The 21,232-nt window shown below is 44.5% G+C and overlaps 1 protein-coding gene across 2 annotated transcripts in view; it reads left to right on the forward strand.

Moving 5' to 3' along the window:
* Positions 1-8,536, forward strand: part of BTD (biotinidase) — a 36,798-nt gene extending 28,262 nt beyond the window's left edge. For both annotated transcript variants that reach the window (XM_081573275.1, XM_081573276.1), the window contains exon 4: positions 7,069-8,536. In XM_081573275.1, coding sequence (XP_081429401.1) covers positions 7,069-8,241 — 1,173 coding nt within the window. In that variant the 3' untranslated portion in view covers positions 8,242-8,536. The remainder of the gene's footprint in view (positions 1-7,068) is intronic.
* The last annotated feature ends 12,696 nt before the right edge of the window (positions 8,537-21,232 follow it).

The raw sequence follows: 21,232 nt of genomic DNA on the forward strand, positions 1-21,232 counted from the left end.
CACCGTGGTTTTGATGTGCACTTCTCTAATAACTAGCAATGTTGAACATCTTTTCGTGTGCCTGTGGGCCATCTGTGTGTCTTCTTTGGACAAATGTCTATTTAGGTCTTCTGGCCATTTGTCAATCGGGTTTTTGTTGTTGCGGCTGCTCCGTTGTATGAGCCGTTTGTATATTTTGGAAATTGAACCATCGTCTGTCACATCATTTGCAATATTTTCTCCTGGTCCGTAGGTTGACTTTTGGTTTTGTTTCCTTAGCTGTAGAAAAGCTGTTTGATTAGGTCCCATTTGTTTGATTTTGCTTTTTTTCTCTCAGCTTGGGAGACTGACCTAAGACAGCATTGGTACAATTCATGTCAGAAAACGTTTGCCTACGTTCTCTTCTGGGAGTTTTATGGTATCATGTCTTATATTTGAGTCTTTAAGCCATTTTGAGTTATTTTTGTGTATGGTGTGAAGGTCATTGATTTATTCACATGTGGCTGTCTAACTTTCTCAACACCACTTCCTCAAGAGACTGTCTTTCTCTGTTGTATATTTTTGCCTCCCTTGTTGAAGATTAATTGACCATAGGTGTGTAGGTTTATTTCTGGGCTCTCTCTTCTTTTCCACTGATCCATGTTTGTTTTTGTGCTAAGATCACACTGTTTTAATTACTGTAGCTTTGTAGTCTTGTCTAAAGTGTGGGAGGGTTATACCTCCTGCTTTATTCTTTTTCTTCAGTATTGCTTTGATAATTCTGGGTCTTTTATGGTTCTATATACATTTTAGGGTTATTTGTCCAAGTTCTGTGAAAAATGTCATGAATAATTTGATAGGGATTACATTAAATCTGTAGATTGCTTTGGGTAGTATGGCCATTTTAACAGAATTAATTCTTCCAATCCAAGAGCATGGAATATCTTTCCATTTCTTTAAATCATCTCAAGTTTTCTTTATTAATGTTTTATAATTCTCAGTATGTAAGTCTTTCACCTCCTTGGTCAGGTTTATTGCTAAGTATTTTTATTTAATTGAAACAATTTTAAGAGTTGTTTGTTTTTTTTTTACATTCCCTTTTTGATCATTTATTTTCAGTGTAGAGAAATGCAACTGATTTCTATATGTTAATCTTGTATCCTACTACCAGCCTGAAGTCATTTATCAGTTCTAGTAGTTTTTGTGTGGATCTTTAGGAGTTTTTTTAAATATATGTTGGGCTTCCCTGGTGGCTCAGAGGTAAAAAATCTGCCTGCAATGCAAGAGACATAGGTTCGATTCCTGGGTCGGGAAGATCCCTGAGAGAAGAGAATGACTACCCACTCCAGTATACAGTAACATGTCATCTACATATAATGACAGTTTTACCTCTTACCTTCCAATTTGGATGCCTTTTATTTTTTTCCCTTGTCATTGCTGTGACTAGGACTTTCCAATACTATGTTGAATACAAGTGATGAGAGTGGGCATTCTTGTCTTTTTCCAGATTTTAGCAGGAAGGCTTTCAGCTTTTCACCATTGAGTGTTATATTGGCTATGGGTTTGTCATAAGTAGCTTCTATTACGTTGAGACATGTTTCCTCTCTGCCCACTTTGGTGAGAGTCTGTTTCATGAACGGATGTTGTATTTTATCAAAAGCTCTTTCTGCATCTATCAAGATGATTGTGTGGTTTTTGTCTCCGGTTGGTGTAATGTATCACATGTTAATTTGCATACATTGAACCATCCTTGTGATCCTGGGTTGTGACCCTAGGATGAATAGCCCATTTGTGGTATATGATCTTTTTTATGTGTTGTTGGATTCAGTTTGCTAATATTTTGCTGAGAATTTTTCCATCTATATTCATCAGAGATATTGGCCTGTACTTTTCTTTTTTGGTAGCATCTTTGGTTTTAGTATCAGGGTGATAGAGGCTTCCTAGAATGTCTCTGGGGCTGGCTCCTCCTCTTCAGTCTTTCAGAATAATTTGAGGAGGGTGGTATAAGTTATTCTTTGTATGTTTGGTAGAATTCCCCAGTGAAGCCATCTGGTCTTGGACTTTTGTTTGTAGGAAGTTTATTTTTTTAAATTATAGATTCTGTTTCATTTGTTGTGATTGGTCTGTTCAAATTATCTGTTTCTTCAGCTTCAGTTGTGGTGGGCTGTATGTTTCTAGAAACTTGTCCATTTTATCTCAGTTGTCTAAATTGTTAGCACATAATTGTTCATAGTATTTTCGCATGGTCTTTTATATTTCTGTGGTAGCAGTTGTTATCTCTTCTTTTTCCTTCTTTTGTTTATTTGGGATCCTCTCTCTCTCTCTCTTTTTTATTTGTTGAGCCTGGCTAGAGGTTTGTTGATTTTGTTCACCCTTTCAAAAGACCAGCTCTTGGTTTTATTGATTTTTTTCCTGTTGTTGTTTTAATTTTTATTTATTTCCTCTCTCATGTTTATTATTTCCTTCCTTCTAATGGCTTTAGGGCATGTGTGTGTATATATATATATATATATATAGCAGTAGTATCCTACTGCTATTGTATTCCTGTCAGTTTCTCCTTTTATGTATTAAACATTTGGGTGATCCTATATTGGGTGCATATATATTGACAAGTGTAATATCCTCTTCTTGTACTGATCATTTTATCATTATATAGTGTCCTTCTTTATCTTTCTTTATGGTCCTTGTTTTAAAATCTATTTTATCTGCTATGAATATTGTGACCCTCATTTTCTTGTCATTTCCATATGCATAAAATATATTTTTCCATCCCCTCAGTTTTTTAAAAAAATTTGTCTTTATTTGGCTGTGCTGGGTCTTAGTTACAGCGTGCAGGATCCAGTTCCCTGACCAGAAACCGAACCTGGGGCCCCTGCGCTGGGAGTGCGGCGTCTGAGCCATTGGACCGCAGGCGGGCCCCACCCCCCACCTTCAATCTGTGTATGTCCTTCGTCCTAAAGTGAGTCTCTAGTAGGCAGCATATTGTAAGCACTTTTTGTTTAAACTCAATCTGCCACTCTTTCTTTTGATTGGAGCATTTAGTCCATTGACATTTAAGACAATTATTGATAGATATGTATTCATTGCCATTGTAGACTTTGTTTTCTAGTTGACTTTTTAATTTCTTTTTCGTTCCTTTTTCTTCTTCTTTTTGTGATTTGATGATTCTCTTTTTGTTTTTCTGTGAATCTGTTGTATGTTTTTGATTTGTGGTTGCCCTGTTTTTCAAGTATGCTAACCCCTTCTTACATCTACTTGCGTTAGACTTATAGTCACATAGGCCGAAACACATTCAGAGAAAGAAATCTGCTTTTTCTTACTCTCCTCCCCAACATTTTATGATTTTTTATGTTCTCTTTTACATCTTCATGTTTATTCTTTTGCTGTTCATTGCCTTCACAAAATTTTTGATTTTTTAAAAAAATCTGTATAATAGTTTATTGAAGTGATTTACTTTCCAATTGTGATTTTCTGTTTTCCATAGATTCTTGCTTCTTTTCTATCTAGAGAAGATCTTTCAATATTTCCTTTAGGGTAGGTTTAGTATTGCTGTATTCTCTTAGTTTTTTGCTTGTCTGGGAAATTCTTTACCTTTCCTTCTATTCTAAATGATAGTCTTGCTGGGTGGAGTATCCTGTGAAAAGTGAAAGTGAAAGTTGCTCAGTCCTGTCCGACTCTTTGCGATCCCATGGACTTAAGTCTGTGGAATTCTCCAGGCCAGAATACTGGAGCAGGTAGCCTTTCCCTTCTCCAGGGCATCTTCCCAACCTAGGGATCAAACCCAGGTCTCCCACATTGCAGGCAGAATTTTTACCAGCTGAGCCACCAGGGAAGTGCAGATTTTTCCCTTTTAAGACTTTTTAAAAACTCTTAAGACGCTTTTAAGAGTGTATCTTGCTGTTCCCTTCTGGCCTGCAACTTTTCTGTAGAGAAAGAAAGAAAGTGAAGTTGCTCAGTCGTGTCTGACTCTTTGTGACCGCATGCACTGTAGCCCACCAGGCTTCTCCATCCATGGGATTTTCCAGGCAAGAATACTGGAGTGGGTTGCCATTTCCTTCTCCAGGGGATCTTCCTGACCCAGGGATTGAACCCAGGCCTCCCGCATTGCAGGCAGAAGCTTTACCTTCTGAGCCACCAGGGAAGCCCATTTCTGTAGAGAAATCAGCTGATAGCCTTAGGGGGTTTCCTTGCAATTAGTTCTTTTTTTCTCTTGCTGCCTTTAGAATCCTCTCTTTATCTTTAACTTTTGTCATTTGAATTATAGAATGTCTTGGTGTAGGTCTGTTTCAGCTCACCTTGTTTGGGGCTCTTTCTGCTTCCTGTATCTGGGTATCCGTTTCTTTCCTTTGGGGAAGTTTTCAGCCGTAATTTCTTCAAAGAAATTTTTGATCCCATTTTGTCTTTCTTCTCCTTCTGGAATCTCTGTTATGTTTAGATTGGCACACTTTATATTATCCCATGTGCACATGTGTGCCAAGTCACTTCAGTCGTGTCTGACTCTTTGCAACCCTGTGGACTGTAGCTCTCCAGGCTCCTCCGTCCATAGGATTCTCCAGGCAGGAGTACTGCAGTGGGTTGCCATGCCCTTCTCCATGGAATCTTCTCAACCAGGGATTGAACCTATGGTTCTTGTGTCTCCTGCATTGTTCTTTACCACTAGCGCCGCCTGGAAAGCCCATATTATCCCATAGCTTATATTGCTTTCATTTTTTTTCCTTTGTATTTGACTTTCTGTCTGCCCTTCTGATTGGATGGTTTCCATTATTCTATCTTCCAGGTATTTATTCATTCTTCTGCATTATTTATTATGCTATTCATTGCCTTTAGCTCAGCTTTTGTCTGGGCAAGTGAGTTTTCTAGTTTTTCTTGGCTCCTCTTTATAGTTTCTAGTTCCTTTTTATGGTAATCTGCATTTTTATCAATTGCTCTTCTTAATTCCTTCAGTATTTTCATTATCTCCTTCTTGAATCCAGTGTATATTAGGCTGATGAGGTCTGTTTCATCATTTGTTGTTTCAGGGGGATTCTCTTGATCTTTTAATTGGGAGTGGTTCCTCCGCTGTATTTCACTTGTATTTCTCTCACTCTGTGAGTTTAGGAGAAACGGTGGTCTACTGTGGTCTGGGAGGTCTAGTCTAGCTTTATGTGCTAGCATCGCTGGGTAGCCTGTGTGGGTTTAATATTTTTGGTGTGAGGGCTGTCTTTAGTGTAGATGTCTGCTGCTCTTTCCTCGGTGTATATTGGTCATTATCCCCTTAACAGGAGGTATGACAGGTGTTCTGGTGACCAGAGCCTGCGCTGGATGCTGAGCAGGGCTCCTCCTTGCTGAGTGGCTGTCACTGCCCACTGGGGGCCAGATCTGCTCCCGAACTGTTGGAGCAGAAGCCCCCAGGCCCGTTTCTGAGCCGGGGAGCTGAGGTGGGGTTGGAGCACTCCTTCCGGGAGAGGAGCCACTGTCTTCCTCTGCCAGCGCTGTCCCCCCAAGTGTGCTCTGTGGTGTCACCCATTGCCTGTCACGCAAGCGTACAAAGCGCTCTGCTGTTGGCACTGCTCTCGGTCCCTCTCAACCCCAGGCACGCCGGCAGCCTGCCCTGGTGTCCCTCAGGGGGCGTTCTCACAGGCCGGTGCAGCTTCGCTGAAGTCAGGCATCCTGAGCACAGTAGTCGCACCTGGATCTGCTGTGGGACCTGCGGAAGCAAGCCACGCCCTGCCCGGCCTCCGTGTGCCTGTCCCCACAAGCACGCGGCCACTAGGGCCGGACCTGTCCCAGGCCCGGGAGCTGCTCCCTGGGATGTCCCAGGGGCGCTGAACTTATGGAGCGGGCAGTGGTGGGGTGACCCGCACGGTGGCAGGGGGAGGGCTCGGCTTCCTGCCTCTGCACGTGGGCAGCCCATGGGTGCTCCCCCAGAACTCACAGAAGTAGCGCTGTCATCAGCACCCATGGAGAAAGAGGCTGCTGTGGTGGACCCCACCCCTCTGTGGGGCGTGTGCATTAACAATGGGGTTTCGATGGCTCTGCAAGCCCGCCGTGAGCGTGCCAAGACTGAGGCTCCTACGGCAGGCCCGCCCTTGCCTTGCATGCTCGTTAACAAAGGCTCTTCCCTTCTGTGGCGGGCCCAGGCTTCGTCTGCATACATCCTTGCCCCCTCACCATGCTCCAGCCCCCAGGCTCTCTGCGTGCAGCCAGCTCCAGTCCTGCCCCTCCGTCTGACCTCTGAAGCCTGAGTTCAGCACCCAGCCCCGCTGCAGACATGGGTGCACGCGTGTCTCTAGCACAGAGCGGCAGCTCGGACTGTCCGTGCGAGCCTCTCTGCTCTGTCTGCCGTGGGCTGGTGGCTGGGCTCTCCTCTAGCCCCTGAAGCTCCCTTTCTGTCTTGGACTGAGCTCCCCACGGGTGAAGGGGCTTCCCAGGGTGTGGGATCCTTTCCTCTTTCACAGCTACTTCTCAGGGGTGCAAGTCCCTTCCCAATCCCCTCCCCCACACACTTTTTTTTCTTTCGCCCTACCCGATGTGTGGTTTTCTCTTACGATTTTGGGTGTTTGAGATGGTCTGTCAGCATTCAGCAGGTATTTCATGAGAATTATTCCAGATGGAGGTGTATTTTGATGTGTATGTGGGAGGGAAGTGAGCTCCACATCCCCCTATTCTGCCACATTGATTGGAGCCCCCCAGGATAAACACTTTTAAAATTATTTTTTAAAGAGCACTGTGTTTTCCCTTTAAAGGATTTTGTTGCACTTTGCATCCCCAGTAATAGCATATGAGTGCCTGTTTGCCCATCCTTTGGTCAGTGAGAGATAGAATAGTCTTTTTAATTTTTGCCAGTCTTATGGAGGTGAGAAATGACACCTCATTATCATTTTAATTTGTATGTCCTTACTACTAATGAGACTGAGCATCTCCTCAGATGTTTGTTGGCCATTTGTATTTGTTTGTCTGTAACCCACCTGTTCATATTCTTTGCGTGCTTTCAGTAGTGGTTAATTTTTTCTTATTGATTTATGATAGCTGTTTATATATTATGGACATAATACAGGTACTATTCTAAAATTAAAAGAAAAAGGCAGGGTTTAAAACTTCCTTTATTTACACTTTTATTTCCCCCTCTAGGTTCTCCAGCGCCTGAGTTGTATGGCTATGAAGGGAGAGATGTTCCTGGTGGCCAATCTTGGGACAAAGCAGCCTTGTCATAGCAGCGACCCAGGGTGCCCGAGTGATGGCAGATACCAGTTTAACACGAACGTTGTGTTCAGCAGTAATGGAACCCTGGTTGACCGCTACCGCAAACATAACCTCTATTTTGAGGCGGCGTTCAATACCCCTCTGGAGGTGGATCACATAGTCTTCGACACCCCGTTCGCTGGCAAGTTCGGCATCTTCACTTGCTTTGACATATTGTTCTTTGACCCTGCTGTCAGGCTCCTCAGAGACTCGGAGGTGAAGCACGTTGTATATCCGACTGCCTGGATGAACCAGCTCCCACTCTTGGCAGCCATTCAGATACAGAGAGGTTTCGCCATCGCTTTTGGCATCAACTTTCTGGCTGCGAACATCCACCACCCATCTCTGGGGATGACGGGAAGTGGCATACACACCCCTCTGAAGTCCTTTTGGCACCACAACATGGAAAGTCCTGAAGGTCACCTCATAATTGCCGAGGTAGCCAAAAACCCACAGGGTCTCATCAGTACAGGGAATGCCACAGGGAAAATGGACTCATCCCATAGGAAGTTTTTAGAAATCTTGGCAGGAGATCCCTACTCTGAGAAGGATGCCCAGGATGTGCATTGTGATGGAGCCCCCAAATCAACTACGAATGCCTCTCCCGCGTTTAACTCTGAGATGATGTATGACAATTTCACCCTGGTTCCCGTGTGGGGAAGGGAAGGCCACCTCCGCATCTGTGCAAACGGCCTCTGCTGTCATTTGCTTTACCAGAGGCCCACCATGTCCCAGGAGCTGTATGCCCTGGGGGTCTTTGATGGTCTTCACACCGTGCATGGCACCTTCTATGTCCAAGTCTGTGCCCTGGTCAAGTGTGGGGGTCTTGGCTTTGACACGTGTGGGCAGGAGATCACAGAGGCCACGGGGATGTTTGAGTTTCATCTGTGGGGGAACTTCAGTACTTCTTATATCTTTCCAATGCTTCTGACCTCGGGGATGACCCTGGAAACCCCTGACCAGCTGGGCTGGGAGAGTGGTCATTATTTCCTGAAGAAGAGGGGACTGAAGTCTGGGCTGGTGACGGCAGCTCTCTATGGGCGGTTGTATGAGAAGGACTAGGGGGTGTGGACACCCACACACACACACACACACACACACACACACACACGCTGGCACAGGCCGAAGCTCACAGCGGTGGGACCACCTCTCTGCCCCAGAGCCCAGCTGGGGGGAGGCAGGGAGACAGGTCGCACCAGGGTCTTTCCCTCTTGGATGGAAATTAGTGAGGTATTTTCTGGTATTTTATACTCTCGTTTCTGTTTTTCAAGCCATTTCTTCCTCCAGCAGACCTTTCATCACACAATTGTTTTAAGAGCTCGAACAAAAATAAACGTCCGTTTGTGTTTCATGCCCACGGGACGGCTAGTTTTGTGTGCTGTGTGTGTATGTCCTTGTTGATCAAGTGACACCAGGATATACGGGTGTTTCACAAGCGCCAAACACTTTCGAGGGTAAGAACAAACTCTCAAAGCAAAAGCCGTCTTAGAATGGCTGCCATGGGGACTCTTCCATGCCGGTGGCCAGAATTCATCCACACGGACCGATCGCGCCAGAGCCACCAGCGGCCTCAGCAATGTGGAGCCTGAGGCAGCTTTTAAAAACAGAGGGGAAGCTTTTCTCCAATCTGCCTTTCTGCCAGTGATCGGAATGTATCGGGCAGGCCTCAGAATAACTGGAAAGAAAGAGGGCCATGCCCCGGAGAGAGAGAGGCTGGAAAAAGTGCCGAAGAGAGGGCAGCGATGGGAACAGATGAGTAATGGGATTCCTGTGCACAGCGTGTCTCATCCAGGGATTCCAGGCACGTCAGTAAATCACGCTAGCTCTGGGCAAGAGCCTTCTGGCTGCCTGGCTGTGAGGGATGGAACGATGCTGTGAACTCATCCCAGTCCACAGCAGGGCCTTCTCCTTGCAGATGGGTTGCCGGAGCGGCCTGGGGTTGGCGCATGCAGACTTTATCCAGTCACTGGACAGGTGTCTTTGGAGAGCCCACCACAGACAGAGCAGGACCTCCCACAGCGTGAACTGCAGATGCAAGGTCATACTCAGTGTGTGAAGACAGCTTTCAGGCCACTGGTGTCGGAATTACTCGTGTCCAATATTTCCATGTTGTTTTGACTCTATGCCTAGTAATTATCTCAGATCATTTTTAAAGTGGAAAGTGGATAGGTTTTATTTTTATTTTTTTAAAGAAAACGGATAGTTAGCTTTCTGTGATTTGCCTCTTCAATGTATACCTAGTTTCATCTCTGTTATAAATTAGGTCTTTTGAAGCAGTATGTGCATATATATATAATATATAATTAATTGTTATTATAATTATACAAAGTAAAAAATGAGATTCTTCGTCCGTCTCCCACAGCGTGGCCCTCCGGGCCCTTCCCTGGCTTTCAGACAGGAGAATAAAGAGCACAGATGCTAGAGGCAGGCTGACCGTGGCTTTCTTGGCCTCCTGGTTTCCTCTTCTCCATGCAGACCTCGCCTGTTTATTTGACCCTTGTTGCACCCGTTTTCTTATGTGTGGAATGTGTGGTGAATCATTCACGTGGGAAAGAAGCGAAGACCCACTGACTCCCTGCCTGTTTGCAAAGGCCTGGAATGAGTCAGGCCGGCCTTCCGGGAATTTGCAGAAACAAATCAGGATTCCCGAGGAAACCTGGGAGGTGCCCCTGGAACAGGGACCTCTCCCACCAGATGCTGGCGCAGACCCAGGAAGGGTGAGCTGGCGGCGCCACGCGGCGCCGGATGTGGCCGCCGCTGCCGCCCCAGGGAAGCAGAAATCATCTCAGAAATGCACATCTTGCTTCCTGCCAAGATGATTCAGATCAGCCCGAGAGAGACAGAGGCCAGGCCTCCATGCAGACTTGGGGCACCTCCTTCACCAGTAGACGTTTCTGAAGCACCTGCTGGATACACCTTCTGCTCCTGTGAGCAAAGCACTGAGAACTTTCCCCGAGTTACTATCTACTGAGGATTCAGAACTAACTGCAAACAAAGCAGAAACGAGGGGGGACTTCCACGATGAAAAGCAGTTGCCAGATGGCAGAGCAAAGCGGAGGCAGGGGAAATGAGCAGAATAAGTCATTCTCAAGATAAAAAAGAAAAAAATGCACTCATGACTCATGGTCGTGACATGCTTTTGTCAGCTGTGATCCTGAAACTCAGGAGGCAAACGGCGATCTGGACCACAGCAGAGGGGCGGGACGCCCCGTGTACTTTTGGCGGAATCGGGCTGGGGGGAAGTGGCCGGTCCGCGCGGTTTCTCCTGGAGGCGCAGCTGTGCCTATCTGTGGTTCTCCTCCAGGAGGAAGTGAGAGGCAGCAATGAGCTGAAGACGTCCCGGTCTTGGGGAGGCACAGCCACGGCCTGCTGGCAGCCTGTCTGTCCCAGCGCCTGCCACGGCCTCTCAGGAGGAGGGCCTGCCCACCGCCCTGCTGAGAGAGCCCCACCTGGGCCCCACAGGCAGCCCACCCAGCACTGCCCCCCGAAAGAAACGCTGTGCCCACCCCACTATGGCAGTCACTAACACACTTCCTATCTCTGCGGGTTTGCCCACTCTGAACATCTATAAATGGAATCATACGCCAGGTGGCCTTTTGTTCCTGCCTCCTTCCACCTGGTGTACTGTTTTCAAGGTTTATGCTTGTGTACCACGTACAAGCTCTTCGTGTCTATGGCTGAATACCAGGCCTCTGTATAGATACATCACATTCATTTATCCATTCATAAGTAAGTGGACTTCAGGTGGCTTCCACTTTTGGCTGTTAGGAATAATGCTGCTATGAACATTCACGTACAAGTTTATGTATGTGAACGTGTTTTCAACTCCTTGTGGATACACCTAAGAGAGAATTGCTGGGTCATATTATTTATGCTGGGCTTAATTATTTCAGGAACTGTCAAGACTGTTTTGGAGAAGGACATGGCAACCCACTCCAGTGTTCTTGCCTGGAGAATCCCAGGGACAGGGGAGCCTGGTGGGCGGCTGTCTACGGGGTTGTGCAGAGTCAGACACGACTGAAGCGACTCAGCAGCAGCAGCAGCAGCAGGACTGTTTTCCAAAGGGACTCCGTCCTTTTGCAGCCCTGTGAGCAGTGTGTAAGGATTCAGGTATTTCCACATGCTTCCCAGTGCTTATTACTGTTTGCTAAGATCATCGCCGTCTCAGTGGCTGTGGTTTCTCATTGTGGTGTGACTTTGTTTCTCTCGTGGCAAATAATGACACGTATCTTTCTTTTCTTAATGAATAATCTTACGTGTTGATCTGTGGCTGTGCCGGGTCTTTGACGCTGCCTGGGCTCTCCTCTAGCTGCGGCCAGCGGGGGCTGCTCCTTGCTGCGGTGTGTAAGCTGCTTGTTGCAGCGGCTTCTCTCGTTGCAGCGGCTTCTCTCGTTGCAGAGCTGTGAGCTCTCTGCCCTCAGGAGCTGCAGAGCGTGGGCTCGGGAGCCGCGCTTCGGGTGGCGCACGGGCCCCAGGGCCCTGCGGCCCATGGGATCCTCCCGGACCAGGGGTTCAACGTGTGTCTCCTGCTCCGGCAGGCGGACCCTTCACCACTGACCACCAGGGAGGCCCTGAATATTTTTCCAAGTGCTTATCGGCCACTTATATATCTTCTTTGAAGAAATGATTAAAAGCGGATGCCTCCATTCTCCCCGACTCCCCTCCCATCGAGGCTGCCGCGTAAGCCTGGGCAGAGCCCCCTGCTGTACAGTAGGCCTTGTGCACATGTCCATCCCAAAGCCCAGCTACCCCTGCCGCCCCCTCCTCGCTGGCGACTACACGTTTGTTCTCTACCTTGGTTAGTCTCTGTTTTGTGAGTTCATTCGTATCCTTTCTTTTTTGATTCCACACCTAAGGGATGTCCTACAATAGTTCCCCCCTGTCCGACTGACTTCACTCAGTATGACAGCCTCCAGGTCCACCCATGTTGCGGCAAATGGCATTATTTCATTCTCATGCGTGTGTGTGGCTGAATCCCTTCGCTGTTCACCTGAAGCTAACACAACACTGTTAACCGGCTCTACCCCAATGCAAAAGAAGTCTGAAATAAAACCTTATGCCCACTTGAAAAACTGAATTTTCTTTCTATTATTTAGTTGTAGGAGTTCTCTATTTTGAATATTAGACCCTTACCAGATACGTGATCTGCAAATATTTTCTCCATTTGTTGGTTGTCTTTTCACTTTTTGATATTTTTTGGTACACAACAGTTTTTAATTTTGTGACGAAGTGTTTAATTTTAAGATGAAATCTAATTTATCTGTTTTTTTCTTAGTTGCTTGTGCTTTAGGTGTCATACCTAATCCAAGGGCACAGACTTAACAGCTGTTTTCTTCTAAATGTTTTATAGCTTGAGCTCTTACATTTAGATCTATGATCCACTGAAGTTAATTTTTGTATATGTTGTGAGGTAGGGTCCAAATTCATTCTTTTGCAAGTGAGCATCTAGCTGTCCCAGCACCATTTGTTGAAAGAGGTTATTGCATTATCTTGGTGCCTTTACTGAAATCTATTGACCATAAATGAATGGGGTTATTTCTAGACTCAATGCAGTTCCACTGATCTGTATGTCTGTCCTTAAGTGAGTACCACACTTGATATTATTACACTAGCATTGTAGGAAGTTTTTAGATTGGGAAGCACAAGTCCTCTTTGTTCTTCACCAAAATTGTTTCGGCTACTTTGGATTCTTTGAAGTTCCATATGAACTTTTTGGGGTCACCTTGTCAATTTTTGTCAAAAAATCAATGGAATTTTGATAGATATTGCATTAAATCTATAATTTGGGGAGTGATGCCATTTTAATAATATTGTTTTCCAACTCATGAACACAGGATTTATTCCTATTCATTCATTTTTAGTGTACAAATTTTATATTCCTTTTATTTTTATTCCCAAGTATTTTGGAGGATGCTATAATAAATGAAATTGTTCTTTTAAATTCATTGCAAGTGTATAAAAATACAGTTGTATTTTTTTATATTGATCTTGAATCTAGCAACCTTGCTGAACTTCAGAGCACTAATAATTTTCTGGTGTTTTTAGGGTTTTCTCTATTGAAAGACACTTGCTCCTTGGAAGAAAAGCTGTGACAAACCTAGACAGCATATTACAAAGCAGAGACATTACTTTGCCAACAACTGACTCATTAGAAAAGCCCCTGATGCTGGGAAGGATTGAGGGTGGGAGGAGAAGGGGACGACAGAGGATGAGATGGTTGGATGGCATCACTGACTCAATGGACATGAGTTTGAGTGAACTCCAGGAGTTGGTAATGGACAGGGAGGCCTGGCATGCTTCAGTCCATGCATGGGGCCACAAAGAGTTGGACACGACTGAGCAACTGAACAACAAATATACAAGGTCACGTCATCTACAAATAGATAAGCTTTTTCCTTTTGTATAAATGCCTTTTTTTTTTTTTCCTCCTGCCTAATTGCTCTGACTGGAGCCTCTAGTACAATGTTGAGTTGATGAGGTGAGGGTGAACATCCTTGCCTCGTGTCTGATCTTAGGGGAAAAGCTTCCCTTCATTCACCATTAAGTATGTCAGCTGTGGGCTTTTCATAGTTGAAGCTTCCTTCTGCTCCTAGTGTTTAGTGTTTTATCATCAAAGTTCTTTTTCTCCATTAATAGTGATAACCAAGTGTCTACCTCTTTTATTGGTATGGACTATTACACTGACTTATTTTTATATGTTGGAAATGTCCTGCTTTCGCAGGATGAACTCCACCCAGTCATGGTCTGTAACACTTACTGTTGGCGGGCTCTCTCTCGTTGCGGTGTGCGGGCTTCTCACTGCGGTGGGTTCTCTTGTTGCAGAGCATGGGCCCTGGGTGCACGGGCTTGGTTGCCAAGCAACTTGTGGGATCTTCATTCCCGGACCAGGGACCGTCCTGTGTCCTCTGAATTGGCAGGCAGATTCTTTACCATTAGACCACCAGGGAAGTTTCTGTATGATGCTTGTTCACCATTGATCGATTTGAGTTGTCACCTTTTTGTGTCTGTATTCATAAGGGATATTCATGGTGTATAAGGGTTTCTAGATGGTGATGGATTTGGTCTGATACTATGTTGTTGGTAATTTTAGTATCTGTGTTCATAAAGGATAATAGTTCTGTAGTGGTCTTAAGATGCCTTTGTCTGGTTTTGGTATGAGGTTAATACCTCATAGAGCAAGGTGGAAATGTTTCCCTCTCTTCTATTTTTTAAGAGTTTGTGAAACACTGGTGTTACTTCTCTAAATGTTTTGTAGAATTCACCAGTGAAGTCACCTGAACTTTTCTTTATGGGGATATATATATGTATGAATTTTTGTTTGTTTGTTTGTTTTTTTACAAATTCAATGTCTTTGTATAGTATAGGCCCACTCAGACTTTTCTATACTACTACTTCTTGAAAGTTTTGATAGTTTGTCTTCCTAGGAACTTGTTCATTTAGATTAGTAGGTTTGTTGGTATATAATTATTCATAGTACTCTCTTATAAATTTGTTTTATTTCTATGAGGTTACTAGAATTCCCTTTCTTCATTCTTGATTTTCAGTCTTTTTTACTGGATCATTCTAGCTACACGTTTGTCAATTTTTTTCACTTTTCTGTAAAGGGATTGTTTTATTGGTTTTTCTTTTTTCTCGAATGCCTATATCATTTTTTTTTTTTTTTCTCTAACTTCTGTTGTTTTCTTCTGCTCACTTTGGGTTCTGTCTGCACTTCTTTTGTCTAATATCGTTAATATCTTAAACTGGAAGATTATAGACTTGAGACCTTTCTCCCTTTTTACTATGTTTTCAGCTAAATTTCCTTCTAAGCACTGCTTTCACTACAGTGAAATGAAATGTTATAATTTTGCTTTCATTAATCAATATGCCATCAAATTTGGAAAACTCAGTAGTGGCCACAGGACTGGAAAAAGTCAGCTTTCATTCAAATCCAAAAGAAGGGCAATGCCAAAGGATGTTCAAACTACCACACAATTGCACTCATTTCACTTGCAAGCAAGGTAGTGTTCAAAATCCTTCAAGCTAGGCTTCAACAGAGGAACCAGAGATCAAATTACCAACATCCGTTGGATCATAGAAAAAGCAAGAGCATTCCAGAAAAACATTGACTATACCTTTGACTGTGTGGATCACAATAAACTGTGGAAAATTCTTCAAGAGATGGGAATACCAGACCACCTGACCTGCCTCCTCAGAAACCTGTATATAGGTCAAAAAGCAGCAGTTAAAACTGGACATGGAACAATGGACTGGTTCAAAACTGGGAAAGGAATACGTCAAGGCTGTATATTGTCACCCTGCTTATCTAACTTATATGCAGAGTATATCATGCAAAATGCCAGCTGGGTGAATCACAAGCTGGAATCAAGATTGCAGGGAGAAATATCAATAACCTCAGATATGCAGATGACACCACCCTTATGGCAGAAAGCGAAGAGGAGCTAAAGAGCTTCTTGATGAAGGTGAAACAGAAGAGTGAAAAACCTGGCTTAAAACTCAGCGCTCAAGACTAGAATCATGGCATCCATCCAGTCCCAACGTTGAAGGGACCATGATTTCAGTCTCTCACTGTTTCCACTGTTTCCCCATCTGTTTGCCATGAAGTGATGGGAGCAGATGCCATGATCTTAGTTTTTTGAATGTTGAGTTTTAAGACAACTTTTTCACTCCTCTTTCACTTTCATCAAGAGGCTCTTTAGCTCCTCTTCACTTTCTGCTATAAGGGTGGTGTCATCTGCATATCTGAGGTTATTGCTATTTCTCCCGGCAATCTTGATTTCAGCTTGTGCTTAATCCAGCCTGGCATTTTGCATGATGTACTCTGCATATAAGTTAAATAAGCAGGGTGACAATATACAGCCTTGACAGACTCCTTTCCTAATTTGGAACCAGTCCATTGTTTCATGTCCAGTTCTAACTGTTGCCTCTTGATCTGCATACAGATTTCTCAGGAGGCAGGTAAGGTGGTCTGTTATTCCCATCTCTTTCAGAATTTTCCACAGTTGTGACCCACACAGTCAAAGGCTTTGGCATAGTCAATAAAGCAGACATAGATGTTTTTCTGGAACTCTCTTGCTTTTTCTATGGTCCAACACATGTTGGCAACTTGATCTCTGGTTCCTCTGCCTTTTCTGAATCCAGCTTGAACATCTGGAAGTTCTCGGTTCATGTACTGTTGGAGCCTAGTTTGGAGAATTTTGAGCATCACTTTGCTAGCATGTGAGATGAGTGGAATTGTGGGGTAGTTTGAACATTCTTTGGCATTGCCTTTCTTTGGGACTGGAATGAAAGCTGACCTTTTCTAGTCCTGTGGCCACTGCTGAGCTTTCCAAATTTGCTGGCATATTGAGTGCAGAACTTCCACAGCATCATCTTTTAGGATTTGAAATAGCTCAACTGGAATTCCCTCATCTCTACTAGCTTTATTCGTAGATATGCTTCCTAAGGCCCACTTGACTTCACATTCCAGGATGTCTGGCTCTAGGTGAGTGATCACACTATCATGGTTATCTGGCTCATTAAGATCTTGTTTGTATAGTTCTTCTGTGTATTCTTGCCACCTCTTCTTAATATCTTCTGCTTCTGTTAGGTCCATACCATTTCTGTCCTTTATTAAGCCCATCTTTGCATGAAATAGTCCCTTGGTATCTCTAATTTTCTTGAAGAGAGCTCTAGTCTTTCCCATTCTATTGTTTTCCTCTATTTCTTTGCATTGATCACTGAGGAAGGCTTTATCTCTCCTTGCAATTCTTTGGAACTCTGCATTCAGATGAGTATATCTTTCCTTTTCTCCTTTGCCTTTCACTTCTCTTCTTTTCACAGCTATTTGTAAGGCCTCCTCAGACAACCATTTTGCCTTCTTGCATTTCTTTTTCTCGGGATGGTTTTGATCACCGCCTCCTGTACAATGTCCCTCCATAGTTCTTCAGGCACTCTATCAGGTCTAATCCCTTGAATCTGTCACATCCACTGTATAATCATAAGGGATCTGATTTTGGTCATACCTGAATGGTCTAGTGGTTTTCCCTACTTTCTTCATTTAAGTCTGAATTTTGTAATAAAGAGTTCACGATCTGAGCCAAGTCACCTCCCAGTCTTGTTTTTGTTGACTGTATAGAGCTGCTCCATCTTTGGCTGCAAAGAATATAATCAATCTGATTTCAGTATTGACCATCTGGTTATATTCATGTGTGGAGTTGTCTCTTGTGTTGTTGGAAGACAGTGTTTGCTATGACCATTGCATTCTCTTGGCAAAACTCTGTTAGCCTTTGCCCTGCTTCATTTTGTATTTCAAGGCCAAACTACATGTTACCCCAATACTCCAGGTATCTCTTGACTACCTACTTTTGCATTCTAGTCCCCTACGATGAAAAGGACATCTTTTTTTGCTGTTAGTTCTAGAAGGTCTTGTAGGTCTTTATAGAACCGTTGAACTTCAACTTCTTTGTCATTAGTGGTTGGGGCATAGACTTGGATTACTGTGATATTGAATGGGTTGCCTTGGAAACAAGCAGAGATTATTCTGTTGTTTTTGAGACTGCACCGAAGTATTGAATTTTGGACTCTTTTGTTGACTATGATGGCTACTCCATTTCTTCTCATGGGTTCTTGCCCACAGTAGTAGATATAATGGTCATCTGAGTTAAATTCATCCATTCCAGTCCATTTTAGTTCACTGATTCCTAAAATGTCGATGTTCGCTCTTGACATCTCCTGTTTGACCACTTCCAATTTACCTTGATTCATGGACCTAACACTCCAGGTTCCTATGCAATATTGCTCTTTACAGCATTGGACTGTATTTCCATCACCAGTCATATCCACAACTGGGTGTTGTTTCTGCTTTGGCTCCATCCCTTCATTCTTTCTGGAGTTATTTCTCCACTGATCTCCAGTAGCATATTGGGCACCTACCAACCTGGAGAGTTCATCTTTCAGTGTCCTATATTTTGGCCTTTTCATACTGGTCATGGGGTTCTCAAGGCAAGAATACTGAAGTGGTTTGCCATTCCCTTCTCCAGTGGACCACCTTCTGTCAGACCTCTCCACCATGACCCGTTTGTCTTGGGTGGCCCCACACGCCATGGCTCATAGTTGAGTTAGACAAGGCTGTTATCCATGTGATCAGTTTGGTTAATTTTCTGTGATTGTGGTTTTCATTCTGTCTGCCCTCTAATGGATAAGGATAAGAGGCTTGTGGAAGCTTCCTGATGGGAGTTCAGCCATAGGAAATTATTTCTTAAATAATGTCTCAAAAGTTGAAATTACTCCTTAGTCCATGTGCTGAAGTATGGATGCTGTGTCGGCAAGTGTGGAACGTGAATCTCGTGTGCATTTCCCTCTGAGCTCTTGGGCAGCCATGTGCACTCTCAATGAGCAGTCATCTCAAAAGGAATCTTTTCTTCTGAGCAGTGGGTTTCAACAGTTGGCTTAAAATATTCACTAAGCCATGTTATCAACAAATGACCTGTCATCCAGACTTTCTTGTTCTATTTATGTAGGACGGGCAGAGTAGACAGCATATTTTTAAAGGCCCTGGGGTTTTCAGAATCTGAGTATTGACTTCAATGTTAGCTGCATTCAGTCAGTTCAGTTCAGTCGCTCAGTCACGTCCAACTCTTTGCAACCCCATGGACTGCAGCACGCCAGGCTTCCCTGACACCAACTCCCGGAGTTTACTCAAACTCATGTCCATTGAGTCGGTGATGCCATCCAACCATCTCATCCTCTGTCGTCCCCTACTCCTCCTGCCCTCAATCTTTCCCAGCATCAGGGTCTTTTCCAATGAGTCAGTTCTTCACATCAGGTGGCCGAAGTATTGGAGTTTCAGCTTCAACATCAGTCCTTCCAATGAATATTCAAGAATGATTTCCCTTAGGATGGACTCTTTGGATCTCCTTGCAGTCCAAGGGACTCTCAAGAGTCTTCTCCAACACCACAGTTCAAAAGCATCAATTCTTCAGCACTCAGCCTTCGTTATGGTCCAACTCTCACATCCATACATGACCACTGGAAAAACCATAGCCTTGACTAGACAGACCTTTGTCGGCAAAGTAATGTCTCTGCTTTTTTAATATGCTGTCTAGGTTGGTCATAACTTTCCTTCCAAGGAGTAAGCGTCTTTTAATTTCATGGCTGCAAGCACCATCTGCAGTGATTTTGGAGCCCCGAAAAATAAAGTCAGCCACTGTTTCCCCATCTATCTGCCATGAAGTGATGGGTCTGGAAGCCATGATCTTAGTTTTTTGAATGTTGAGCTTTAAGCCAACTTTTTCACTCTCCTCTTTCATCAAGAGGCTCTTTAGTTCTTCTTCACTTTCTGCCATAAGGGTGGTGTCATCTGCATATTTGAGGTTATTGACATTTCTCCCAGCAATCTTGATTCCAGCTTGTGCTTCATCCAGCCCAGCGTTTCTCATGATGTACTCTGCATTTAAGTTAAACAGGCAGGGTGACAATATACAGCCTTGACGTACTCCTTTTCCTATTTGGAACCAGTCTGTTGTTCCATGTCCAGTTCTAACTGTTGCTTCCTGACCTGCATACAGGTTTCTCAAGAGACAGGTCAGATGGTCTGGTATTCCCATCTCTTTCAGAATTTTCCACAGTTTATTGTGATCCACATAGTCAAAGCCAAAGGCTTTGGCACAGTCAATAAAGCAAAGGATGGCAAGTGGGGTACAACACTCTCAAGGAAAGGAGAAATAACACAGATGGAGGAAGGCAGAGAAACGGGGACTTACCCAAGTGCTGGAGACGAGGTGAGGACATGATCTAGCTAGTGGAGAGCTGGGGTGAATGGTCACAATCAGACACGGGAGGGGAATGGCACTACATTGAAATCCAACACCTACCCTATCAGTTCAGCACTACCAGGGAAGAAGTTTCCAACTCAAAAGTCATTTCTGCAACCCCCTTTTCTATCTGAACCCCCCACACCGGAAGGGGAACCACAAGAAGGGAAGGAGCAGGCAGAGAGCAGACTGCTAGGCATGTCCATGGGTAAACCTAAAACAACAAGAAGACGGTGTGGCTCATCGTTTCAGGGCTAAGTTCATCGTGAACTGAACTCAAGTTCTTTTCTCTGACAAGCAGAGCCAACTGCCCCATCTCGCTGAGCTTGGGCTCGGCAGTGGCGTATCAGCAACTGTGACGCAGAGGTGTGACCTGTGTGTGTGGAGGGCAGGTTTTCCTTCTTGTGCTTGGCATGCAGGAACTCAGAGGGGGCAGATGGAGCCCCGTTCACAGCGCGGTCCAGTCCAGCCAGGCTCCAGCTTGAGCATCACCCAGCCAAGCCCGCCGGCCACCTGCAGAGGCAGAAGTGAGGAGGTTAGCTTGCCAAGACTTGAAGCAGCAATAGCAACAGAAACATGAGCAGCTGTCCTTCTCTGAGGCTCCAACGGGAGGACACACCGGTAAACGCTCTGCCCCCAATGCACTATGCCCAGAGCCGAGCACAGCTCTTGGGACATGGCAGGTGTTCAATAAACATCTGTTGCGGTACATGTGTTTTTTCTCAAACTCATGACCTGGGGTAGTGAAACTGAAAGGAACTTACCTCATTTAGTCATCACGCATATGGTCCAGTTTCAAAATGGCCAATTTCAACAAGGCCTAGAAAGCATTATCAGAGATCATCAGGCGATTGAGCACCAAAGGTGGGAACAACTGCCTGGTTGTGAATCTGGGCCTCATGAATTATTGGCCAAACAAGCTCAGGCAGAAGTCAGCTCACCTTTCTGCCTCATTCCTCCTGTGTTCAATGGTGCTATGAATAGCAGCTACCTCACAGGACAGTTGTGCGGATTAAGAGATGGATTTCAAGTACTTACAACCTTGCCTGGTGCATGACAAACACTGTATATGCACTTTCTGTTCCTATTATCAGCATTAAGACCATTTGGCAAAGTTATCCAAGTCTTCTTGGCCTGTTCCTCCCATCACTTAATTGTATCTACTTGCTCTCACTTCCATCTAATCTCTGTGCATAATAAATACTTCTGTAGGTTTGCACACTAAGTGCTGGCATCCGTGCCATCCACCTCCCCTCCAC

This window comes from Giraffa tippelskirchi, chromosome 2 (genome assembly GCF_054371585.1).
Source record: "Giraffa tippelskirchi isolate mGirTip1 chromosome 2, T2T-mGirTip1v1.2.pri, whole genome shotgun sequence".
Classification (NCBI taxonomy): Eukaryota; Metazoa; Chordata; class Mammalia; order Artiodactyla; family Giraffidae; genus Giraffa; species Giraffa tippelskirchi.